This window comes from Oncorhynchus mykiss, chromosome 18 (genome assembly GCF_013265735.2).
Source record: "Oncorhynchus mykiss isolate Arlee chromosome 18, USDA_OmykA_1.1, whole genome shotgun sequence".
NCBI lineage: Eukaryota > Metazoa > Chordata > Actinopteri > Salmoniformes > Salmonidae > Oncorhynchus > Oncorhynchus mykiss.
Genome location: NC_048582.1, coordinates 24,110,083 through 24,136,287, shown reverse-complemented (window position 1 = coordinate 24,136,287; position 26,205 = coordinate 24,110,083). Strand labels below are relative to the sequence as shown.

The 26,205-nt window shown below is 42.9% G+C and overlaps 3 protein-coding genes across 12 annotated transcripts; all 3 read right to left on the bottom strand.

Annotated features, from left to right (window-relative positions):
- Positions 1 to 2,060: 2,060 nt before the first annotated feature.
- Positions 2,061 to 13,532, bottom strand: LOC110495876 (transmembrane protein 237B). Of its 4 annotated transcripts, none has more exons than XM_021571379.2 (14): positions 13,341 to 13,532; positions 13,097 to 13,138; positions 11,756 to 11,787; positions 11,622 to 11,635; positions 11,442 to 11,513; positions 11,057 to 11,194; positions 5,091 to 5,190; positions 4,420 to 4,577; positions 4,030 to 4,153; positions 3,747 to 3,938; positions 3,374 to 3,447; positions 3,133 to 3,220; positions 2,824 to 2,945; positions 2,061 to 2,305 (listed from the first exon to the last, which is right to left on the bottom strand). In XM_021571379.2, exons 1-14 carry the CDS (start codon positions 13,359 to 13,361, stop codon positions 2,241 to 2,243), a joined length of 1,242 nt encoding a protein of 413 aa, XP_021427054.1. In that variant the 5' UTR covers positions 13,362 to 13,532; the 3' UTR covers positions 2,061 to 2,240. The 4 variants fall into 4 exon arrangements, with proteins under 4 accessions (XP_021427054.1, XP_021427055.1, XP_036808245.1 ...); XM_021571380.2 differs by having other exon boundaries at positions 11,057 to 11,191; XM_036952350.1 differs by lacking the exons at positions 13,097 to 13,138; positions 13,341 to 13,532 and adding an exon at positions 12,471 to 12,984 and having other exon boundaries at positions 11,057 to 11,191.
- A 110-nt stretch (positions 13,533 to 13,642) lies between these two features.
- Positions 13,643 to 25,016, bottom strand: LOC110495875 (MAGUK p55 subfamily member 4-like). Of its 7 annotated transcripts, none has more exons than XM_036952347.1 (10): positions 18,812 to 18,983; positions 18,643 to 18,728; positions 18,441 to 18,512; positions 17,955 to 18,223; positions 17,794 to 17,807; positions 16,489 to 16,530; positions 15,876 to 16,093; positions 15,559 to 15,639; positions 15,289 to 15,382; positions 13,643 to 14,875 (listed from the first exon to the last, which is right to left on the bottom strand). In XM_036952347.1, exons 3-8 carry the CDS (start codon positions 18,489 to 18,491, stop codon positions 15,619 to 15,621), a joined length of 615 nt encoding a protein of 204 aa, XP_036808242.1. In that variant the 5' UTR covers positions 18,492 to 18,512; positions 18,643 to 18,728; positions 18,812 to 18,983; the 3' UTR covers positions 13,643 to 14,875; positions 15,289 to 15,382; positions 15,559 to 15,618. The 7 variants fall into 7 exon arrangements, with proteins under 7 accessions (XP_036808242.1, XP_036808238.1, XP_036808237.1 ...); XM_036952343.1 differs by lacking the exon at positions 17,794 to 17,807 and having other exon boundaries at positions 13,643 to 14,544; positions 14,647 to 14,875; XM_036952342.1 differs by lacking the exon at positions 17,794 to 17,807 and having other exon boundaries at positions 15,289 to 15,417.
- On the bottom strand, positions 19,696 to 21,998 carry LOC118941123 (formin-like protein 13). The gene is made up of 2 exons (XM_036952340.1): positions 21,136 to 21,998; positions 19,696 to 20,942 (listed from the first exon to the last, which is right to left on the bottom strand). The coding sequence occupies exons 1-2, from the start codon at positions 21,428 to 21,430 to the stop codon at positions 19,996 to 19,998; spliced, it is 1,242 nt and encodes a 413-aa protein (XP_036808235.1). The 5' UTR covers positions 21,431 to 21,998; the 3' UTR covers positions 19,696 to 19,995.
- Positions 25,017 to 26,205: the final 1,189 nt, after the last annotated feature.

The following is a 26,205-nucleotide window of genomic DNA, read 5'->3' as shown; positions in this document are numbered from 1 at the left end:
CTGGGTGGTTTCTGAAACTGTAAATCAAATCAAATTGTATTGGTCACATACACATGGTTAGCAGATGTTAATGCCAGTGTAGTGAAATGCTGGTGCTCCTAGTTCCGACAGTGCAGTAATATCTAACAAGTAATCTAACAATTCCCCAACAACTACCTAATACATACAAATCTAAAGGGATGGAATAAGAATATGTACATAAAAATATATGGATGAGCGATGGCCGAGCGGAATAGGCAAGGTGCAATAGATGGTAGAAGGTACAGTATATACATATGAGATGAGTAATGTAAGATATGTTGTTTAAAGTGACTAGTGATCCATTTATTAAAGTGGCCAGTGATATGAGTCTCTATGTAGGCAGCAGCCTCTCCGAGTTAGTGATTGCTGTTTAACAGTCTGATGGCCTTGACAGCTGTTTTTCAGTCTCTCGGTCCCCAGCTTTGATGCACCTGTACTGACCTCGCCTTCTGGATGGTAGCGGGGTGAACAGCCAGTGGCACAGGTGGTTGTTGTCCTTGATATTTTTGGCCTTCCTGTGACATAAGGTGCTGTAGGTGCCTTGGAGGGCAGGTAGTTTGACCCTGGTGATGCGTTGTGCAGACCTCAGCACCCTCTGGAGAGCCTTGCGGTTGAGGGCGGTGCAGTTGCCGTACCAGGTGGTGATACAGCCCGACAGGATGCTCTCAATTGTGCATCTGTAAAAGTTTGTCAGGGTTTTAGGTACCAAGACAAATTTCTTCATCCTCCTGAGGTTGAAGAGGCGCTGTTGCGCCTTCTTCACCACACCGCTGTGTTCGATGTGGATAGGGGGGTGCTCCCTCTTTCCTGAAGTTGACGATCATCTTCTTTGTTTTGTTGACGTTGAGTGAGAGGTTGTTTTCCTGACACCACACTCTGAGTGCCCTCACCTCCTCCCTGTAGGCTGTCTCGTTGTTGTTGGTAATCTGTTTTGCATGTTATTTTGGCCATTAGTACGAATCACAAATCAGTTTGCACACAATGTAAAAAAAATATACATATTATTGAGTTAATAAAGCCGCATACAAACATCTCTTTCTTGTTTTCTTGAGTAAGGCAGCTCCAAAATGCAGGTGTTTCAGCTCAGTGCTTTCTGTGGTGGTGGGGCAAGGCAGCAGAAAATAGGAGCATTGCACCGTGATTGGCTCCGTGTTTTGTCACTCATGGGGACACTACATCACGACCACCTATTGGTAGATGATAGGTATAAATAAAAAGCAGATATTGAATATCCCTTTGCACATGGTGAAGTTATTAATTATACTTTGGATGGTGTGTCAATACACCCAGTCTCTACAAAGATACAGGCGACCTTACTAACTCAGTTGCCAGAGAGGAAGAAAACCTCTCAGGGATTTCACCATGAGGCCAATAGTGAGTTTAAAACAGTTAGTTTAACGGCTGTGACAGAAAACTGAGGATGGATTAACAACATTGTAGTCACTCCACAACACTAACCTAATTGACAGTGAAAAGGAAACCTGTACAGAATACAAATATTCCAAAACATGCATCCTGTTTGCAACAAGGCACTAAAGTAATACTGCAAAAAAATGTGTCAAAGCCATTAACTTTTTGTCCTGAATACAAAGTGTTATGTTTGGGGCAAATCCAATAACATATTACTGAGTACCATTCTCCATATTGTCAAACATAGTGGTGGCTGCAGCATGTTATGGGTATGCATGTAATCATTAAAGACTGGGGAGTTTTTCCAGGTTAAAAAAAATACGGAATGGGCACAGGCAAAATTCTAGAGAAAAACCTGATTTCAGTCTGTTTTCTTCCACACTGGGAGATTAATTCACCTTTCAGCGGGACAATAACCTAAAACACAAGGCCAAATCTACACTGGAGTTGCTTACCAAGAAGACCGTGAATGTTCCTGAGTGGCTGAGTTACAGTTTTGACTCATGAATACTTTCTGAAGGCACTGTATTTAATGGTGTGGTATATAACTAGACACATGCTGTTTCAGGTCAATACACTGCAAATGGTATGTTTGGTTTAAAGTCCCCAAAATTACATATAGAAGCCTCTCAGTGGGATAACATTTTTATTATTTCCAATGGTAATCAATACACTTGACAAAACAAGCACACATTTGGGTCATACAAAAATAAACTGCTTATTACCACAAACAAGGTGTACATTTTGTGTTGGCTGATAAAATACAGCACAAAAAAAGATGTGCAAGAAAAAAATGGAAATACAATTCCTCAAGTAGACATTTCTGATTTCTCCTCTGGTCTCAAGGACTCGATCTCCATAGCCATTAGGAATCCTGGTTTGGAGGTAAGTGGACAGAGAGATTGGCAGCCCATGTCACTTCTAAAGGCAACTGACATACAAAGCTTTTACACACATGAAAAATGAAAACACATCTCTGAAGGGACTTTAACATGTGCGTCATTCGGGAAGGTTGCTGAGTGTGTGTACAATCCAGTCAAATTGCTGTGGTCTGTCTGAGGTGCTTTGTCCCTTCTAGTAATTATATTTCTATGGTGTATACAATTTCAGTATGGTGTATCCAAAACATATTAAACAATTTATATAGATACGTATTGAGACCGCGGTAACATATAGGACCGAGCACGTCAACAATGTCTGTCGCAATTTATCTACGCCTGAGTAGGTGGTGTTGTTTTCAGTAGACCTTTTTCTTTCGTCTCTGTTTATTGTGACTGTTGTGCAGTAAGTCTTGGTCAATGTCATGTGGAACTATGTCTGTGGAAATGTTAAGTTGCTGTTTGTTCAATTAAATCTACAAAAACAAAATAAAAAAAACTACTTCAGCCTCACCTTCGGTGTAGTCCATCTCAGGCCTAGTGGAGATAAAGATCCAGGCCATTCCTACCAGCACAGCCACCACCAGGTTCACTATGATCCACGGGTTCAGGATCTGTTGCTCTGACCCAGGAGGCCTGGGGAGGAGAGGGGTTGTAAAAGTCACAATGCTTTGTTTGTTTGGCTGGAGTCAGAGGAACAGAAGAAAAGAGGGTTATCTTCTCTCTGACTCCCAACAGTGATATTGCTGAGTAAGATAATCAATATACAAGAACTAACTTAACATGTTAATATCAAGACAATAAGAACAGTAAGTTAGCACACCATAAGGTCTCGTTAGCACTGGGGTACAGGTTGATGCGGTCACTGGTCATCTGCTGGCTGAGAGAGAGGACCAGAGCTGAGAAGTACACTGCAGGAGGAGAGGGAAAGTTACTTCAGTGAAATGACCATTTGCCAAGGCCAGAGAGACAAAGTGCTTGCTGGGCTGCATCATATACAGGTTGGCTCCGTCTGTCCTGAATGAATGAATTGAGTAACATACTGTAAAGATGGTTTCACTCACAAAAAGAGGCTAGAGCAACTGGGTCCAGGGTGACAAACTCTCTCATAGCCATGGCGCCTTTGGCCAGATTCACCCTGAAATGGAAAGAGAATGAGTCTCTCTCCACACACACACTGGGGAGGGAAGGGGCACACTGGGGTTTGTTGTAAAATGTGCAAGCCTGTAGCTAGAGAAAGTAGATGTGTGTGTGTGTGTGTGTGTGTGTGTGTGTCCATTGATGGAACAGAACGGCAGTGCGTTGTATACATACACACACAAACACCTCCTAGCTCTAGCCACAGACTTCCCATATTTTCACAACAATGGCCACATTTATTTTGGGCCTGACCCCAGTGTGCCACACGCAGACTCCCACTCTCTCTCCCCTCCTTACCTGTCAAAGGCTGACACGGTGCTTATAGCCAGTAGCAGGTAGAAGAGAGACTGTGCAGGGTAGGCCAGGCTGTGGTACTGCTGCAGTAGGTTAGGCAGAGTAGTGAGATGTTTTCCTGCCAGGGCATAGATCACTATGATGTTCCACACTGCATAGCCCGCTAGGAAGCCGTGGCAGAACAGCCCAACCCCCCTGTACATTAGAGAGATAGAGAGACGTGAGATAGAGGGAGCACACACACACACACACACAGTCTTTCAAACAGACACCTGCACGCACACACCTGAAGCCACCATGTACCCTAACAGACACATCCTTGGTGGTCCACATCTGCTGGATGTCCACGAAGTTGTCCACCTGATCGCTGGACTTCAGTCTGTCTGACCGATCGGCCGCTTGAAATCTCTCTGAAAGTAAAACAACACATCATTACCCAACATAGAAGACAGGACACACAAGGATGTCCAAATAATTCATATAAGGCCAATTTTTCCAGACACAGAAACAAGACAAGTCCTCGACCAAGTAAAGCTTCCAATGGAGGTTTTCCATTGAAATTGCTTCATAGTCCAGGACTAGGTTAATTATTCTGTGTCCTGGAAACCAACCTATACTCTTAAAACTCTACCATGTACAGCTAACATAAAATAACAGAAGGAAGGGGGACACTTACTGCTCCTCTCTACAAACACCTTCCCCACAGGCTGGCTCTGTCCCAGGGGAGCAGAGAACAGGGAATGCCGGGGGACGGGTGGCTGAGCGTCTGTGATGATGTCATCGTCCTCTACATGAAGCTCGTTGACGTACTGTGTCTCTGACACTTTCGACTTCCTAGGGAGTTATCACGAAAAAAGAAAGAAAGAACAAAAGAGAGGGAAACTGAGCTCATTAATAAAGCACATCATAATAGAACCATACAAGTGAAAACATACCACACACATTTTACTCTACACCATAAATCAATAAAATTAGATTTGTCACATACATGAGATTAGTAGATGTTATTGTGGGTGTAGCGAAATACAGTAATATGCAGTAATATCTAACAAATTACACAACATATACCCAATAGACACAAATCTAAGTTGGAATGAATTAAGACTATATACATCATATGGACGAGCAATGTCACAGTACAACGGACTAAGATACCGTAGAATAATATAGAAAACAGTATATACATACGAAATGAGTAATACAAGATTTGAAAACATTAAGTGAATGAGATACCGTAGAATAGTATAGAAAACAGTATATACACATGAGATGAGTAATACCAGATATGTAAACATTAAGTGACTAAGATACCGTAGAATAGATAGGCCATATTACAGTGTCTCTTACTTCTTCCTCTTGGGTTTTTTGGTCACTTCTTCCCCTGCCTCTGCTGTGTTCTGGACCAGTCCATCACCATTCACCAGGTCAGCCTGGTCATCCTCCATGTCTGAGACACAAACAAGCGAACGAACAACGCTCCACATGTAACTTAATACATTTCACAAATACAGTAAGTACAACTATGACATATAGCCTATAAATGGTTTTGGTAAAACAGAACGGAATGTATTGAATATAAGTGTAATATAATCTTAACCATGCAGAAGTAATAGAATAAATAATACACAATCAAGATGTGTTTGAGTTAAAAGTAGGAAGAGTAGGTATATGGTTCCCCTGAGGCATGCTGTTTACCTATAGTCAAGCGTGTCGTTTACCTATAGTCAAGCCTGTTGTTTACCTATAGTCAAGCCTGCTGTTTACCTATAGTCAAGCGTGTTGTTTACCTATAGTCAAGCCTGTTGTTTACCTATAGTCAAATGTGTTGTTTACCTATAGTCAAGCGTGTTGTTTACCTATAGTCAAATGTGTTGTTTACCTATAGTCAGGCCTGTTGTTTACCTATAGTCAAGCGTGTTGTTTACCTATAGTCAAGCCTGCTGTTTACCTATAGTCAAGCGTGTTGTTTACCTATAGTCAAGCGTGTTGTTTACCTTTAGTCAAGCGTGCTGTTTACCTATAGTCAAGCGTGCTGTTTACCTATAGTCAAGCGTGCTGTTTACCTATAGTCAAGCGTGTTGTTTACCTATAGTCAAATGTGCTGTTTACCTATAGTCAAGCGTGCTGTTTACCTATAGTCAAGCGTGTTGTTTACTTATAGTCAAATGTGTTGTTTACCTATAGTCAAGCGTGTTGTTTACCTATAGTCAAGCGTGTTGTTTACCTATAGTCAAATGTGTTGTTTACCTATAGTCAAGCGTGCTGTTTACCTAGTCAAGCGTGCTGTTTACCTATAGTCAGGCGTGTTGTTTACCTATAGTCAAGCGTGTTGCTTACCTATAGTCAAATGTGTTGTTTACCTATAGTCAAGCGTGTTGTTTACCTATAGTCAAGCGTGTTGCTTACATATAGTCAAATGTGTTGTTTACCTATAGTCAGGCCTGTTGTTTACCTATAGTCAAGCGTGTTGCTTACCTATAGTCAAATGTGTTGTTTACCTATAGTCAAGCGTGCTGTTTACCTATAGTCAAGCGTGTTGCTTACCTATAGTCAACCGTGTTGTTTACCTATAGTCAGGCCTGTTGTTTACCTATAGTCAAGCGTGTTGCTTACCTATAGTCAAATGTGTTGTTTACCTATAGTCAAGCGTGTTGTTTACCTATAGTCAAGCGTGTTGTTTACCTATAGTCAAATGTGTTGTTTACCTATAGTCAGGCCTGTTTTTTCCTATAGTCAAGCATGTTGTTTACCTATAGTCAAGCCTGCTGTTTACCTATAGTCAAGTGTGTTGTTTACCTATAGTCAAGCGTGTTGTTTACCTATAGTCAAGCGTGTTGTTTACCTATAGTCAGGCCTGTTGTTTTTCTATAGTCAAGCGTGTTGTTTACCTATAGTCAAGCCTGCTGTTTACCTATAGTCAAGCGTGTTGTTTACCTATAGTCAAGCATGTTGTTTACCTATAGTCAAGCGTGTTGTTTTTCTATGGTCAAATGTGTTGTTTACCTATAGTCAAGCGTGTTGTTTACCTATAGTCAAGCGTGTTGTTTACCTATAGTCAAGCGTGTTGTTTACCTACAGTCAAATGTGTTGTTTACCTATAGTCAAGCGTGTTGTTTTTCTATGGTCAAATGTGTTGTTTACCTATAGTCAAGCGTGTTGCTTACCTATAGTCAGGCCTGTTTTTTTTCTATAGTCAAGCGTGTTGTTTACCTATAGTCAAGCCTGCTGTTTACCTATAGTCAAGCGTGTTGTTTACCTATAGTCAAGCGTGTTGTTTACCTATAGTCAAGCGTGTTGTTTACCTATAGTCAAGCGTGTTGTTTACCTACAGTCAAATGTGTTGTTTACCTATAGTCACGCGTGTTGTTTACCTATAGTCAAGCGTGTTGTTTACCTATAGTCAAGCGTGTTGTTTACCTATAGTCAAATGTGTTGTTTACCTATAGTCAAGCGTGTTGTTTTTCTATGGTCAAATGTGTTGTTTACCTATAGTCAAGCGTGTTGTTTACCTATAGTCAAATGTGTTGTTTACCTATAGTCAGGCCTGTTGTTTTTCTATAGTCAAGCGTGTTGTTTACCTATAGTCAAGCGTGTTGTTTACCTATAGTCAAGCGTGTTGTTTACCTATAGTCAAATGTGTTGTTTACCTATAGTCAGGCCTGTTGTTTTTCTATAGTCAAGCTTGTTGTTTTTCTATAGTCAAGCGTGTTGTTTACCTATAGTCAAGCGTGTTGTTTACCTATAGTCAAGCGTGTTGTTTACCTATAGTCAAGCGTGTTGTTTACCTATAGTCAAGCGTGTTGTTTACCTATAGTCAAATGTGTTGTTTACCTATAGTCAGGCCTGTTTTTTCCTATAGTCAAGCATGTTGTTTACCTATAGTCAAGTGTGTTGTTTACCTATAGTCAAGCGTGTTGTTTACCTATAGTCAAGCGTGTTGTTTACCTATAGTCAGGCCTGTTGTTTTTCTATAGTCAAGCGTGTTGTTTACCTATAGTCAAGCCTGCTGTTTACCTATAGTCAAGCGTGTTGTTTACCTATAGTCAAGCATGTTGTTTACCTATAGTCAAGCGTGTTGTTTTTCTATGGTCAAATGTGTTGTTTACCTATAGTCAAGCGTGTTGTTTACCTATAGTCAAGCGTGTTGTTTACCTATAGTCAAGCGTGTTGTTTACCTATAGTCAAGCGTGTTGTTTACCTATAGTCAAGCGTGTTGCTTACCTATAGTCAGGCCTGTTTTTTTTCTATAGTCAAGCGTGTTGTTTACCTATAGTCAAGCGTGTTGTTTACCTATAGTCAAGCGTGTTGTTTACCTATAGTCAAGCGTGTTGTTTACCTATAGTCAAGCGTGTTGTTTACCTACAGTCAAATGTGTTGTTTACCTATAGTCACGCGTGTTGTTTACCTATAGTCAAGCGTGTTGTTTACCTATAGTCAAGCGTGTTGTTTACCTATAGTCAAATGTGTTGTTTACCTATAGTCAAGCGTGTTGTTTTTCTATGGTCAAATGTGTTGTTTACCTATAGTCAAGCGTGTTGTTTACCTATAGTCAAATGTGTTGTTTACCTATAGTCAGGCCTGTTGTTTTTCTATAGTCAAGCGTGTTGTTTACCTATAGTCAAGCGTGTTGTTTACCTATAGTCAAATGTGTTGTTTACCTATAGTCAGGCCTGTTGTTTTTCTATAGTCAAGCTTGTTGTTTTTCTATAGTCAAGCGTGTTGTTTACCTATAGTCAAGCGTGTTGTTTACCTATAGTCAAGCGTGTTGTTTACCTATAGTCAAGCGTGTTGTTTACCTATAGTCAAGCGTGTTGTTTACCTATAGTCAAATGTGTTGTTTACCTATAGTCAGGCCTGTTGTTTTTCTATAGTCAAGCTTGTTGTTTTTCTATAGTCAAGCGTGTTGTTTACCTATAGTCAAGCGTGTTGTTTACCTATAGTCAAGCGTGTTGTTTACCTATAGTCAAGCGTGTTGTTTATCTATAGTCAAGCCTGTTGTTTTTCTATAGTCAAGCGTGTTGTTTACTTATAGTCAAGCGTGTTGTTTACCTAGTCAAGCCTGTTGTTTACCCACAGTTGAAGTCGGAAGTTTACATACACTTAGGTTGGAGTCAGTAAAACACATTTTTCAACCACTCCACAAATTTCTTGATAACAAACTATAATTTTGGCAAGTCAGTTAGGCTATCTACTTTGTGAATGACAAGTAATTTTGCCAACAATTGTTTGCAGACAGATTATTTCACTTATAATTCACTGTATCACAATTCCAGTGGGTCAGAAGTTTACATACACTAAATTGACTGTGCCTGTAAACAGCTTGGAAAATTTAAGAAAATGTCATGGCTTTAGAAGCTTCTGATGGGCTAATTGACATCATTTGAGTCAATTGGAGATGTACCTGTGCATGTATTTCAAGGCCTACCTTCAAACTCAGTGCCTCTTTGCTTAACATCATGGGAAAATCTAAAGAAATCAGCCAAGACCTCAGAGAATAAAACTGTAGACCTCCACAAGTGTAGTTCATCCTTGGGAGCCAAACGCCAAACGCCTGAAGGTACCACGTTCATCTGTACAAACAATAGTACGCAAATATAAAAACCATGGGACCATGCAGCCGTCATACCGCTCAGGAAGGAGATGCGTTCTGTCTCCTAGAGATGAACGTACTTTGGTGCGAAAAATGCAAATCATTCCCAGAACTACAGCAAAGGAGCATGTGAAGATGCTGGAGGAAACAGGTACAAAAGTATCTATATCCACAGTAAAACGAGTCCTATATCGACAGAACCTAAAAGGCCACTCAGCAAGGAAGAAGCCACTGCTCCAAAACCGCCATAAAAAAGCCAGACTACGGTTTGCAACTGCACATGGGGACAAAGATTGTACTTTTTGGAGAAATGTCCTCTGGTCTGATGAAACAAAATAGATCTGTTTGGCCATAATGACCATCGTTATGTTTGGAGGAAAAAGGGGGATGCTTGCAAGCCGAAGAACACCATCCCAACCGTGAAGCATGCGGGTGGCAACATCATGTTGTGGGGGTGCTTTGTTGCAGGAGTGACTGGTGCACTCCACAAAATAGATGACATTATGAGGAGGAAAATTACGTGGATATATGGAAGCAACATCTCAAGACATCAGTCAGGAAGTTAAAGCTTGGTCGCAAGCTTCCAAATGAACAATGACCCCAAGCCTACTTATAAAGTTGTGGCAAAATGGCTTAAGGACAACAAAGTCAAGGTATTGGAGTGGCCATCACAAAGCCCTGACATCAATCCCATAGAAAATTAGTGGGCAGAACTGAAAATGCGTGTGCGAGCAAGGAGGCCTACAAACCTGACTCAGTTACACCAGCTCTGTCAGGAGGACTTATTGTGGAAAGCTTGTGGAAGGCTACCCGGAACATTTGACCCAAGTTAAACAATTTAAAGTCAATGCTACCAAATACTAATTGAGTGTACGTAAACTTCTGACCCACTGGGAATGTGATGAAAGAAAAGCTGAAATAAATAATTTTCTCTACTATTATTCTGACATTTCACACTAAAATAAAGTGGTGACCCTAACTGACCTATGACAGAGAATTTTTTTACTAGGATTAAATGTCAGGAATTGTGAAAAACTGAGTTTAAATGTATTTGGCTAAGGTGTATGTAAACTTCCGACTTCAACTGTATAGTCAAGCCTGTTGTTTACCTATAGTCAGGCATGCTGTTTACCTATAGTCAGGCATGCTGTTTACCTATAGTCAGGCATGCTGTTTACCTATAGTCAGGCATGCTGTTTACCTATAGTCAGGCATGCTGTTTACCAATAGTCAGGCATGCTGTTTACCAATAGTCAGGCATGCTGTTTTTTACCAATAGTCAGGCATGCTGTTTTTTACCAATAGTCAGGCATGCTGTTTTTTACCAATAGTCAGGCATGCTGTTTTTTACCAATAGTCAGGCATGCTGTTTTTTACCAATAGTCAGGCATGCTGTTTTTTACCAATAGTCAGGCATGCTGTTTACCTATAGTCAGGCATGCTGTTTACCTATAGTCAGGCATGCTGTTTACCTATAGTCAGGCATGCTGTTTACCTATAGTCAGGCATGCTGTTTACCTATAGCCAGGCATGTTGTTTACCTATAGTCAGGCATGTTGTTTACCTATAGTCAGGCATGTTGTTTACCTATAGTCAGGCATGTTGTTTACCTATAGTCAGGCATGCTGTTTACCTAGTCAGGCATGTTGTTTACCTATAGTTAGGCATGCTGTTTACCTATAGCCAGACATGTTGTGTAGCTATAGTGAGATTTGTTGTTTACCTACGGTCGCTGCCTTTTTCTTCTTCTTCCTTCTCTGTGATGCAGCTTCCGGCGAATCGGGGGTCAAGGCCTGGATGACCTCAGATGACCTACGACTGCTCAGACCCCCCACCTGGGCCATCTCCATCCCTGAGTCTGCTGCACATACAAAACAACACAACTCTCTTATTATATACTTGAGGTGTACTTACTATGTGGTTCAAGTCATTACTAGTAACTGTATATACATGATTATTTGACAGTGGAATGCAAGCTTTATAGTTAACCCATAGCCTGAAACTTAAAGGCAAAGTGCCTCCAAAATCTGGAACAATGCTGTTCACCAGCAGTTCAACAGAAGGAGCTCCCGATAACTATTCCTTGGAAATATTCATTTTCCACCCACCCTCTGGGCTTTCAACACCATCCACCTGACTCTTCGACTTCTTCCTCTTGCTTTTAGGGACCGGCATCTCGTCTACATATGAGACAAAACAGGTAAAGAAAACTATATCCAAGCCAGCAGCGCCAACCAATATTCAATAGTTAAATTATCTATTACAACATCATTCTGAAGGCAACTCACCACCTGTATCTTGACTTCATGCAGTTGTTCAAATGCCATACATATAAAAGGGAAAGAGAGAGCGTGAGAGAGATGTTCTGCTGGGATAAATGAGTTGAAACAGTATCACAACAGCATAAGGAGGCGAGACTCACCTTGACATGGGGGGCAGGGCACGCTGTCCACGCTAAAGAGGACAAGGAAGAAGAGAATGAGGCTTGGCCAACATCTTACATAACACACCTTAATGATTACTTAATATACTTCATTATATTCACTTATTTAACCTTTATTTAACTAGGCAAGTCAGTTTAAGAACAAATTCTTATTTACATTGACGGCCAACCCCCCCGGCTGAACACTCCCCTAACCCAGACAACGCTGGGCCAATTGTGAGCTGCCCTATGGGACTCCCAATCACGGCCGGTTATGACACAGCCTGAGAACAAACCAGGGTCTGTAGTGACGCCTCTAACACTGCAATGCAGTGCCTTAGACTGCTGCGCTCTTGGGAGGCCCTCAATCCATACATGCCAAGAGATAGGATCAGAGGGGAACCAAGGAACAAAGCAAGTGGTTGTACAAAGCGCTCTCCAAAACTTAAAGTAGATAACACTCCCAGTCACAAACAGTACATTTCTCCAATTGATCTCAACTAGGTCGATCGATTATGATTTTTCAACGCAGATGAAAAATGTATTGACCATTCCGATTAATCGTTCGACCTCTAATCTCAACAATAAAATCCTCCAAAACTCAACAACCTGGACTCAGAAAACAGAGTCCTTCTCGTACAGAGAGAAGATCCAGCAGCACCAGGGCCTGGTTTCCCAAAACTAGGCCCAGGACTGTGTATGAGAGAGAACTTACCGTGATTTGTTTTCTCACCATTCCACCCAAGAATCAGAAAGGGCTCTGAGGATATTCCTGTGCCACAGCCTTGGTGGCACTGCCTAATCCTGGGCTAAATCTGCAGTATGCATCTGCCAAGGAACTGGAATACCAACCAATCCAGGCATAGATCAGATCAGACTATTCAGACTTGAGGGATTTGACCCCTTGAGGTGAAAGTGAAGAAGACCCTCAAAAAATAGCCTAGAGTAAACTACAACACCTTTATTGATGCAATAATTTGGTGTAAGAACAATGTTGATTATTAAGGCCGTATTTCATTTCCCTCTCATATTGGGCCACAGTTTTGAAGTGACATAAACTACACCTCTTCATGGGGTTGTTGACCTTAACCCCTAATGCTGTATGGTTCTGCAGCAAGGTCCCTGTTACACCCTCTCTGATTTGTTGTTGTTGGGCCCTCTGCAGGGTGCAGAAACCAGAGACCTATTGGAACTGGCTGTCTGAGAGCAGTCTTTTGACTCGGCTTGTGCTCATAGGCTACCAATGTGCTGCATACTAGCTAGTTACAAGTCGAAATACTCTTAAGATTTATGATATGGATTGTCGTGTAAGTGTATTGGCGCATGCGCGGCTAATGGTACCTGTGGAAGAGGCGGAAGGTCCCTCCGTCGCAAACTTTGTTCCTAAATAAATATTTGGATTAAAAAACAAACTGCACACACTGGGCAACTGGAATAGGACAAAAATCACTAGTTATAACGAATTTATGGATAAATAGTAATAGCTAACTAAGACAGAGCAAAATAATAACTAGCTGGTCAGCTAAATTAGCTAGCTAGCACATTTAGGCTAGAGCAACCTTTACAAGATTAGTAAACTACATACCTGGAATCCTCCTGTGTCCATTTCTGCGGGATACCCTATTAAAACAACCCCGATAAGAGATAGCTAGTTAGCTACCTAGCTGTTAAAACGTTTTGGGCTTGTAACGTCCGCATGTTGGTAGCCACGGTGTTTACCCGACCACTTTGTTTACACTCGTTGCCTTGCCATTACAGTGATTTTTAGCTGAGAAAACAAAAAGGAACTTCCGGTTTTCAAAATAAAAGCCTATCTTCTACACATGTTGACACAAAAAGTCACACAAGCACATATTAAATAACACGCGTTCACACATAAAATTGTATTTTTATACAATTTATACAATTTTACATCACATATTTTACCATTATTCCATATCCCATTATGTTACACAAAAAAATACGATGTATAATAATAGCCTGGGATTACAGCCTGTGCTGAAGGTATCCTTCAGTACTATGAAAACATTGTGTTAAAGCACACAACTCCACTAACTTGCTCACCTTCCTACTGAAACATCGTACCAATCTAGAGCACTTGAATATACGTTCTTTGGCGTTAACATTCATTCTATTAAATCAAATAAAAACATTAAGAAAATACAGAAATTCAGCACGGACAATTATTTGCTCTGATTGTAAACGAAAGATGAGAAGTTAACCTACAACCTCCCATAGCATACCTATGTAGCACATCAATACATTATCTCCAACTATGCACACAATTTCAGAGAAAAACAGACACATGATTTTTGGTTTAATCCAGCGCCATCATAGCCTTGAATAGGCAAATTAGTCAACAACAGATTCAAGCAGACACAAGGACAGTATCTGTATGAGTCTCTCAAACTCACACTAAACAAAACAAAACAAAACAAGAAATCCAATCTAAAACCAATTCCACTGAAGAGCAGAGGGCATCTTCAGAAGTAGCAGCCAAAGGTGACAGACACTCCACATCCATGTTGTTCTCCATTCCCTCTTTTACGATGCCCTGTTTGTGATCCTTTCATGTTCTCTCCTCTCCTCTTTTCTCATCAAAACTCCTCTGTGGGTCGTATCTAGTTGGCAGGAACCCACTGTGTCTCGTCCTGAGCCCTCCTCACAGCCCTCAGTTGTTGAACACAGGAGTCTTGCAGTCTGTCGTTCACCATCACATTTTCAAAGAACTAGCAGTTGTGAAACTCCATCTTTCTGGCTGTCTCCTCAATCTCCTGGAAGTCTTCCTCCTATTGGGAACAGAATAACATGACAGTTGGTTACTATCCTAACTATGGCATGATGGTCAGTATTTCAACCAATTGATCACCATAGGGATGGCATATTATTACCAGGTATCTTTGGAAAAAAGAGGTTCAAACCGTGAGCGACTTCCTGGTCAATAAAAAAAAGGAGAAATGATAATAAAACCATAAGAGGGCTTATTTAGAAAGGGATGTTGACGTAGTCATTTGTGGCGATCTGAGTGTCCTTTCTGGTCTCCTTAATTTGTTCTGCGGTGGGCGGCTTCACATAGATGATGTAGGCCATGAGCACATGTGTCCTCACTGACTGGATGGCCTAGAACGGGACAGTCATCATACATGGGGCAATTGAGAACTAATTCTCATTTTCAATGAAGACCTGGCCAAGATGCAACTGAGGTCAACACAGAGCTAACTCCACAATAGGGCCAAGTCAATGATGAAGCCCCACTGGGGAAGAACCCCAGCAGGACCCACATGAGGCTCGATTTCGATGACACAGATCCTTCCACTGTTCAAAACATCCTTCACAGCGTCAAAGCTTGTGCTGTAGAAATGACCTTTGTACTCCCCATTTTCCAGAAACATGGTTTAAAACAAACGCAACACAAAACCCTGGCTTAATATCAGGTGGTCCACATCAATGTTATTAACTTACTTAATCCTCTTTGTCCCCATTCATGTGTTTGTGAGAGGAAAGTGATAAGCTGTTATTCAGTTAGTACCTACTTGTTGTTGTAAACCATGTTCTCAAACAGTTCTCTGTTGATGAATTGATACTCTTTATCAGACTCCTCATGGCTCTTAGCGGCTCGTGTTGTGTCTGGAGCAGGAAGGACAAATATTTCAGATGACATCCTAGGAAGAAGACAAGACGTCATATCATCATATCAAGACATCATAGGACGACATCAAACAAGACATTGATTGTATCCATGTCAACAATGGAAGAAAGTCAAATAGATTGGCAGGTTCACAGAGGTTAGGTGGTTTACTTACGAGGCACGGCCCCTTGAAAGGTCACTGGATTGATTTCGATTAACCGCCTGTGAAGTTCGTTCACTCCAATGCCAGAGGGACCTGAGAGAGAAGAACACACTTGTGAGGTCTCTGTCATGTCGTCACACATATTCTGCGCCAATACAAGTAGAGGCACACTGCCCATGTACAAAAACAGTGACAGCATGAATCATACTGCATTATTGGCCACAGAACCATTTACGCGTTAGCACGTACTCATGACAGTCAATACATATTTGAATCTTGTGCCAATCTATTTGTGTAGCTGGTTAGTGCCAGACTGATGAATTACCCACCAGGGTGATCAGGCGGTGCTTGTCCTGTGGGTTGCACTGGTATCGTACCACCTCTTCGTATGGGTTGTTGAGGGCACTGTAGCAGCTGCCGGAGCAGCGGGTGTAGCAGGACTGCTGACTGGAACCTGTGCTTAGGGACTGGCGCCGGCACAGACGCAGGCTACGTCTGAACCCAGTTAGATAGATCCCCTCGATTTTAGTGCTGAACTCACCCTCCTCTAGGAGCAGGGGGAAAAGGGAGGGGGAGAGCATGATAATGGGATGAATGTGTATGTCACTAGACATGGTGTTGGAATTTATTCTAATTGAGATCAAAGGAGAGCTCAGTAGAGCAAGTTATGTTCACCTTCTCTTAGCTCCTCTCACATTCCAAATTGTAATTCAGAAATGATTGAAATAAAGTAAACAGTGTTATAGTTGAGTGATACTGTATTTTGTATACCACAGGCTACATGAAGAACTTACTTCAACAAAGACTTACCTAAAAGATTAAAAATCTTCCTCATCTCTTAGAATATAGAACAAAAACATACAAAAAAATCCACCAAATCTTGAAGTAAACAAATGAGTGAAACAATATGATTCATTGTAGAGGAAATTTGGGAAATCTTACCAGCTTCGTCAGACTTTTCATCAATGGCCATCAGGTCTTTATCTGAAAGAGCCAAGTATGACAGGTCAGTGCAAAGTCAATAATGAAATGCACTAGATATACAAAAGTACGTGGACACCCTTTCAAATTAGTGGATTTGTCTATTTCAGCCACATCTGTTGCTGACAGATATATAAAATGGAGCACACAGCCATGCAATCTCCATAGACAAACATTAGCAGTAGAATGGCCTAGTAGTAACTGAAGAGTTCCGTTACTTTCAACGTGGCACCTTCGTAGGATGCCACCTTTCCAACAAGTCAGTTCATCAAATTTCTGCCCTGCTAGAGCTGCCCCAGTCAACTGTAAGTGCTGTTACTGTGAAGTGGAAACGTCTAGGAGCAACAACGTGCCGCAAAGTGTTAGACCACACAAGTTCATAGAACGGGATCCCCTAGTGCTGAAGAGCGTAGCTCATAAAAATTGCCTGTCTTCTGTTGTAACACACACTACCAAGTTCCAAACTGCCTCTGGAAGAAATGTCAGCAGATGAATTGTTCGTTGGGAGCTTCAGGAAATTAGTTTCCAAGGCTGAGCAGCTGCACACAAGCCTAAGATCACCATGCGCAATGCAACGCGTTAGCTGTAAAGCTCGCCGCTATTGGACTCTGACAGACAAATCTGGGTTTGGCAGATGCCAGGAGAACGCTACCTGCTCCAATGCATAGTTCCAACTGTAAAGTTTGGTGGATAAGTAATATTGGTCTGGGGCTGCTTTTCATTGTTCGGGCTATGCCCCTTAGCTCCAGTGAAGGGAAATCTTAACGCTACAGCATACAATGACATTCTAGATGGTTCTGTGCTTCCAACTTTGTGACAACAGTTTGGAGAAGGCCCTTTCCTGTTTCACCATGACAATACCCCCTTGCAGAAAGTCAGGTCCATACAGAAATGGTTGTTCAAGATCGGTGTGGAAGAACTTGACTGGCCTGCACAAAGACCTGACCTCAATCCTATTGAACACCTTTGGGATGAATTGGAACGCCGACTGCGAGCCCAACATCAGTCCCCGACCTCACTAATGCTCTTGTGGCTGAATGGAAGCAAGTCCCCACAGTAATGTTCCAACATCTAGTGGAAAGCATTCCCAGAAGAGTGGAGGATGTTATAGCAGCAAAGGGGAGACCAACTCCATATAACGTCCATGATTTTGGAATGAGATGTTCGACAAGCAGGTGTACACATACTGTACTTTTGGTCATCTATTGTAACAATAACTGCCTCAAATTGAGAACTGGCACCATAAAAAAGGATCATAGTTCTTACCTTCATTCACAGTGCTCAATTCAGGTAAGCAAGAGGAATAAGATCATTGGCATGTGTATTACTGTTATGGATATACAGTAATAATTGTTACCAGCTGCTTATAATTTGGTCTACAAGAGCTGAAAAGCCAGATGTAAAGATGAGTAGGGAACTCTACTCACAGGGTTTGATGTAGGCTGGTAGTGCTGAGACCACCAGAACTCGTTCTGTTTCCTCCTGAGCAGGTTGGTGGAGGGGATAAGTCCAGCGCAGGCCGAGGTGCTGGGTAGTTTCTTGGCCTGCCACCAGAGGGTGTCTGACTGGCCCACGATCTCCAGCAGGTCTCCCTTCCTGAAGTCCATACCTGCCTCGGCGCAGGGAATGGCCGGGTCCTGCTGGGGACTGTAGTCTGCCATGACAAGCACATACAGCTGGGACACCAGGAGACACACTACAACAGATAACAAGACACAAGGACAATGCAATGAAAAGATCTTTACTACAACACTGAAGACAGGAACTGAGCCATAGGTTTTCTTGGTAATAGTAACCTCCTATTGTCAAGAGAAAGACTTTGGTTTTGGTGCCATTATGGTTCAATCAGCTTACATGACTTGTCTGATACTGTTACCAGGGAAGGGCAAGTCGATAAACATGCCATTACTCACTATCGTCTGGTTGCTGACTGGTCTATCTGTGATGGGAACCACTTTGGACATGAGAGTGCCTTGAGACTGGGCCTGTGGGTCCAAAGACAGATAAACACCCATGTACATCACTGGTGGATAAAGACGTACTACAGACACTATCTGTGTTGACTGTGTGAAATGTGTGCATGTTTGGGCAGCCAGGCAGTGTTCTGCTACTCACCAGTGTCTCAATGACCTACTCAGGCTCCAGGCCATCTACAGAGTAGCCATTCACCCCTGTGATCCTGTCCCCTGCATGCAGCAGACCTAGAGGGAGAGGGGGGAGGGCACAAATGAGAAAGAAGAAACAGATTAAAGGCAGAGTGAGAGAGAGAGAGAGGTGGTCTCACCGCCACGATCTGCCAGTCCTCCATGGATCATCCGTGCCACAAAGATCTCCCCTGTTATCCCATTTCGCTTTATCGTGGCTCCCTAAGAGAGAGACAGAGAGGGGACATAAATCCAGGGTTAAAACCTTTTCCTGTAGCTCTCACACATAGAGTGAGCTCCAAAAGTATTGGAACTTTGGCAAATGTTTAGTTGCTTTGGCTCTGTACTCCAGCACTTTGGTTTTTAAATGATGCAATGATTATGAGGTTAAAGTGCAGACTTTAATACCATAGTTGTGCATCTAACATTCTCACTCATCATTATTCATGATTCATTCAGGATTATCATTAATCATGGTAGCATCCACATTAATGTAGAAGTGTTTAAAAACATATTCTTATTTACAATAATAGTGACTCCAAAATGACACAATACATTATTTACCATTCTTCTATTGGGCACAAAATAATATGAAACACAAACATTACAAACAGGAAATGCATCCAACATATGTTTAGACTCACAAGCTTGATGTAGTCATTGCGTGCTATGAATTTGGGACCAAATACTTCACTTTTTACTACTTTAATACACAAAAGTGAATGTGCAAAAACTGCTGTCATTTCTAAACGATTCACCCGATATGGATGAAAATACCCTCAAATTAAAGCTGACAGTCTGCACTTCAACCTCATTGTATCATTTCAAATCCAAAGTGCTGGAGGACAAAGTCAAAACAACAACAATTGTGTCACTGTCCAAATACTTTTGGAGCTCAATGCAAACTGAGAATTATCGCTGGGGTGGAACAGCAACAGTGACACATTTGGCCAATTACAGGTTATGGAGGGTGTCATGTGATATGAGATGAAAACATCATGAGTCATCAAGGAATAATGGACATGCTTTATTTACAATTACAAAATGAAATAATGTGAAAATAACAGATGACATTCGGGAAACAGAGTAGCATGAAACACAGACGGATTGCTTGAGGATGGAAACGCAACAATGAACATAGCCAACACATAACAATTGTGGGATGAATGGGGGGGGCGACATGATGGTGACGAAGATAACAGAAGGTTAAATGCCTTTTGAAGCCGAGATCTCTGAGGGAATCTTGAGGAGAGGACCATTCCCTGAAGCAGAGGAATATAAGATCCCCTGAAGATACCAGAGCACCACTGTCCTCCTGGCTGGTTCACTTCCTCTTCTTCTTCCCCTGGCTGGAGCTGGAGCAGCAGCCAGTCTTGTTGTGGTTGGGGGCAGGTGGGGCAGGTGGTGGAGGTGTTGAGAGGCTGTTGTAGAGGTGGGGTTGCTGGGGCTCCACATGCTTCTTTTGAGATGTGGGGGAAGCACCAACATGCTTTTTGGGAGACATAGGCGGAACCCTGGTCTTCAACCCTGCTTTGGGTGACCCATTACAGGCTGGGGGCCGAGGCTGAGAGATCTTCCCCTGGGATGTGGATATGCCATCCATAGAGCCAGTGAAGGAGCTGGAGGAGGAGGAAGAGGTGTTCAGGGAGCATACTCTGGACTGGTGTGAAAGGGACGTCTGAGTCTTCAAGCTGCTGGCTGTGTGTTCTTGTACCCTGGCTGATATGTTGACTGGCAGGCTACTGCTGCTGGTTCCTCTGTGTGGTTCCGGTGTATCTGCTACCGCCCTGCTGGCAGCGATGAGTGTCTGCAGTCTGCTCACCACCTGGGCCAGCAGTGTCAGGGCCTGGGCATTCTCCTGGACACTCTCAGACATGCGCTCTGTGGCGGCGGCCATCTTCTGCCCCAGCAGCCGGACATCATTGGTGCTGCGCTCCATAGAGCTGGCAGCCTGCTGCACTGTGGACCTCAACTCATCCAGGCTCTTCTGCTTAGCCAGCTCCACAGGGGGGTTGAGAGGCATCTCATCTACCCGCCGATGCTGCATGGGGCTGGGGGGAGCCGTGCGCACCCGGGGACTGACGCTGTAGCTCCGGAACCGCGGAGGAGTTCCAGGGGAATGGTGGTAGTTACCCATGGAGAGATGGAATGCAGCCATGCAGGGAGGGGTGAGAGTCCGGGGCTGGAGGGGTGGATTGTGGTGTGGGAGAGGGGACAGGGTGTTAGCTGACTCTCTGTCTTCGTCGCTGTCTAGCTCCTCGATCACATTATCTCCAGAAGCAGGGAGGAGAGAGAGGTTGGAAAAGGTAATCTATTAGCCTGAATTAGAGTAGAAGTTCCATTGTGTTGTATTATAATGTACTGAACTGATATGTATTGCAGTGTACAGCACTGTACAACTCATGGCAGTAGATACAGTATTGCATCATATTGTTTTCAGGGTCTTTTCAACTGTAGTTCTTACCAATCAGGACAGAGCTACAGACCGAGGGGGCAGAGCGATTAAGACCTTCTTTCCAGAGTGCATCAGTCTGGTACGTTCTGCAGTTACTCATTGGCTTAAAATGTGGCAGAGCGCGGGGCTTGCCCAGGGGTGGTGGACCTGCAGAAGATAGCAATTCAGCTGGTGGGTAGCTGACTCTCCTTGTGCTGGGCATGACTGGTCGCTCCCCGGGCACTACGTCCCCCAGAGCCCCCACACCGTGCCAGGGGCCCTCCACAGCCCTGGCCCCACCGTGGATCAGCCTTCGGCGGGTCATCTTCCTCAGGGTATCCCAGCGACTGCGGATCCCCTCTCCCGAGCTCCTCTTTCAGGGGGAGAGACAGGGCTAGACAAGATTACCTCTGTCTGAGACCACAGATACCTCTATAGCCCTGAAATGGGGATCTGGGTACACAGGGTACTGCTAAAACTGTCTGCCACCAGGATTGGATTTAGATTTGTTCCAAATGGGTTCCAAAAGAGGTCGCAATGTCAGATGTGGATGGGTAGGAGCTTCCGAGTATATACAGCTTAATAACTATAGGAAAGCATTTTGTGTTCAAATTGAGTGACTGGAAATTGTATATTTTGGTGTCCATAACTGACCCATCGTGACACTAATCATAAGCCATCCTGAAATGTTGAAGTATTAAAACCATCTCTACTACTATTACTCTGATTGAAGTCATCTGTCACACAATTTAACAATCAAAAGAAGGACATGTTATGAAAGAATCATCTGCTCTTTCTTACAGCTTCTGTCAGGTCCTCAGGAGTTGATGCTTTGCACGCGGTGTGCATAAAGTACAGCATTTCTGTAACCTTGCAATAAAAACGTTCAGTTGTATCCAATCCACGACTCACCAGCTGCTGCTTGTTCTTCACCAGACAGACTATCCTCATGGCCTCCTCATCGTCAGCGAGGTTGTCAGGGATAGGAGGCAGCACAGGGTTATAGTCCTTCTGGGCCACCGTATCATGGGCTGATGTCAGAGCCTAGGACAGAGCACAGCTATTAAGTACATTCATTCATTCAGGCGGACTCAACACACATAAATAACTCACACAACCCAGAAGACCTTAGTTACTGCAACAACAGATACAAAGGTTAGGATCATAGGAGCCCTTGTTGCCTCAGGATCTCTCACCTGGAAATGTGGTCCTCTGAGGAGACTGTAAAGCTCCCTGGCCTCAGCAGAAGTGTTCCGAACTGTTCTGAGGTCAGCCAGAATCTAGAAGAGAAGCAGAAAGACGGGTTGGAACACAGACAGCAGCAGAGTGGACACAGGACAGGACTGACACCACTGACACTTCTGACAAGCCAAAGAGGGAAGGAGGCAAAGCAGTAGAGGGAAAGGTCCTACCTGTTGGATGAGCTGTGTTGTGTACGGTAGGAAGGGAGCAGCTGGCTCTCTCTGGTGTTGCTGCAGACACTCATACACCTGGGTGGTGCAGAGACAGAGAAAAGGTTAAAACCTACACCGAGAACAAGACAAGAGTATGGACAAACACAAGTCAAAGACACCCTCCACTCACTGGGTGGAGCAGAGACTGAGAGAACATAGAGATATAGTGAAACACAGCTTTTCTAAACCCCAGATGAGAGTATATCACAAACTAGACTCCCAGACTAACTTGGAGCAGAGACTTAAGCCAGGGGGCGTTGAGGAGGCTGTTTAGGAGCTTTGCTCCGTTGATTTCCTTATTGATGGAATGTTTCACCTCCTCTACCACGTCAGACAGGATCTGCCTTAGGCCTGGAGGACAACAGCAACAAAAACGTAAATCGTAAAGATGAACAACCATAGGATTATCACAACATACAGGAGAGAAGTGCATTGCCATCAGCTAGTTGAGAGAGAGGCTGTTTCCTATTACTGACCATGTTCACTCGGTCTAGGGGACAACATCACCCTCTCGGCTTCCACAGCCTGCCTCATGGTGATCACCCAGCACTGACTGCTGGAAATTCACCCCAACCCAGACATTGGAACGAGAGAAATGAACAAAGAAAATGTAATACATTTTTTTTTTTTTTAAGAATATTGCTTAATAGTTCATCTAAAAGCTGAATGATAACATCTAATCTTTGTACACATTTTAGATAACAATAACATAACATTAATCCTGATTAATAAGACTCCATGTCTAGTACATAGTCATCAGTTCTGCTATGATGGATGTCAACGGGGTGTTAATAACTGTCACACATTAAAAGCCCTAGGGGTAATTTAAATGCCCTGAGTGTGAAATAAACTCAGGGTTCAAAGGTCAATGGCACACTTAAACACAGTCTCTTCTAATTCCGTATTCTACGTGCTACCATGTCCCTGTGTGGGTCAATGTCACCCATTCAACAGAAAGAAAAAAACAATACTCGTAGTATTACATCTTAAACCGAAGTATGAGGATTTTTCATCATGTTACTTGACGGGTGGGTGCGTCAAATTGACTCTAATATGTAGTAATACTTGGATTAAAAACAGTGGATCCCCTTGATGGGAAAACAATGAAAATCCTGAAAACGGTCAGAGTGAGAGTCTACTGTATCTGGGCTCGTGCCAACTATAAAAGACTTAACACACATTCCTGCGTGCGCACTACTTACCTCTGTGGTCTCCTTTCTTGCAGTCCCTTTGACCCGCTTCCTCAACCCTTAATATTTAGCTCCAGAGGAGGATTTGTCATCTGTATAATACAGTTCACCGATTTTTGCCGCAGAGTGAGAATCCCCAGGGGATCTGCTGGTAACAGGTCTGTGCTTTTACTACGTAGCGAGCCGGAAAGAAAGGAGAGAAGAGCGTAATCCTCTCTCTATCCCAGTTAATCCTGGGCAAGTGAGCCGTTGTCTCTCACTCTCCGGAATTGACAGAAGCATGTCCAACCTGCTGCTGGCCTGTCCAAGGCTATGCTACAGCTCTGCTCCCAAAGCTTCAACTCTTTCTGCTTATAAAACCCGCCAGACCGTGGCCTGATAAAGCTTGTGTCCTAAATGGCACCCTTTTCCCTATACAGTGCACTACTTTTGACCAGAGCCCTATGGGCCCTGGAGGGCTCTGGTCAACAGTTGTGCCCTATATAGGGAATAGGGTGCATTTGGGACGTAACCATGGCCACACAGCTACCCTGTGTTGAATAGAGGGAAAAGAGGGGATATCCCACAGTGTGTAATTAAACACATCACTGTACTGAGCTCCCAACAGCTGGAGGAGATGGGGACAGAACATGATGATGTCATTATATACTTTAGTACCCTACAACTACTTTTGCTTCTCTAACCATACAAATGATCATGGAAGTCTGTCGCACACTCATCTCCTTGCTGTGGACTTATTAGACTTATTTGATCAGAAACTGGTGGCCGATGGTGATTTTTGAAGTAATCTGCCAGGGAAAAAATGTGATTTAATGTTGAGGACAATCCAGAATTGATTTTAGAGATGAACTTTAACCTAAGATTATCTTGCTGCACTGTAAAAAGCTTTGGCTTTAAAATTCTTATTTTTGTATTGTCATTAATTTACCCTCCGTCTGGGTAGCTTTTTAGGAAGAGAAATAGGTCAAAGCTAGAGGATTATCAGCAGCACTAGAGATATTTACGAAATAGTCATCTTTGACCTCTAATGTGACTGTTAAAACCAAAGCATTATTATTATCACGTTTATTTGTAAGGGATCGTGTACAACATTCCATTGCACCAGATTTAGCTAGATAGCCAATTTTCATCTGTAGTCCTTGGGCAGAAAACAATCAACATTAATACATCAATACAATGCTACAGTATAACACACTATAAATATAGGACACAAGCTTCTTGATATGCCACACCTGTCAGGTGGATGGATTATCTTGGCAAAGGAAAAATGCTCACAACCAGGGATGCAAACAAATTTGTGCACAACATTTGAGAGAAATATGCTTTTAGTGCAAATGGAAAATTTCTGGGATCTTTTATTTCAGCTCATGAAACATGGAAAATTTCAGAAAATGATGTCATGGCTTTAGAAGCTTCTGATGGGCTAATTGACATCATTTGAGTCAATTGGAAATGTACCTGTGCATGTATTTCAAGGCCTAGCTTCAAACTCAGTGCCTCTTTGCTTGACATCATGGGAAAATCAAAAGAAATCAGCCAAGACCTCAGAAAAAAAACTGTAGACCTCCACAAGTCTAGTTCATCCTTGGGAGCAATTTCCAAACACCTGAAGGTACCACGTTCATCTGTACAAACAATAGTACGCAAGTTTAAACACCATGGGACCACGCAGCCGTCATACCGCTCAGATGCGTTCTGTCTCCTAAAGATGAACGTACTTTGGTGCGAAAAGTGCAAATCATTCCCAGAACTACAGCAAAGGTCCTTGTGAAGATGCTGGAGGAAACAGGTACAAAAGTATCTATATCCACAGTAAAACGAGTCCTATATCGACATAACCTAAAAGGCCACTCAGCAAGGAAGAAGCCACTGCTCCAAAACCGCCATAAAAAAGCCAGACTACGGTTTGCAACTGCACATGGGGACAAAGATTGTACTTTTTGGAGAAATGTCCTCTGGTCTGATGAAACAAAATAGATCTGTTTGGCCATAATGACCATCGTTATGTTTGGAGGAAAAAGGGGGATGCTTGCAAGCCGAAGAACACCATCCCAACCGTGAAGCATGCGGGTGGCAACATCATGTTGTGGGGGTGCTTTGCTGCAAGAGGGACTGGTGCACTTTACAAAATAGATGGCATCATGAAGAAAGAAAAGTATGTGGATATATTGAAGCAACCTCTCAAGACATCAGTCAGGAAGTTAAAGCTTGGTCGTAAATGGGTCTTCCAAATGGACAATGACCCCAAGCATACTTCCAAAGTTGGCTTAAGGACAACAAAGTGAAGGTATTGGAGTGGCCATCACAAAGCCCTGACCTCAATCCCATAGAAAATGTGTGGGCAGAACTGAAAAAGCGTGTATAAGCAAGGAGGCCTACAAACCTGACTCAGTTACACCAGCTCCATCAGGAGGAATGGGCCAAAATTCACCCAACTTATTGTGGGAAGCTTGTGG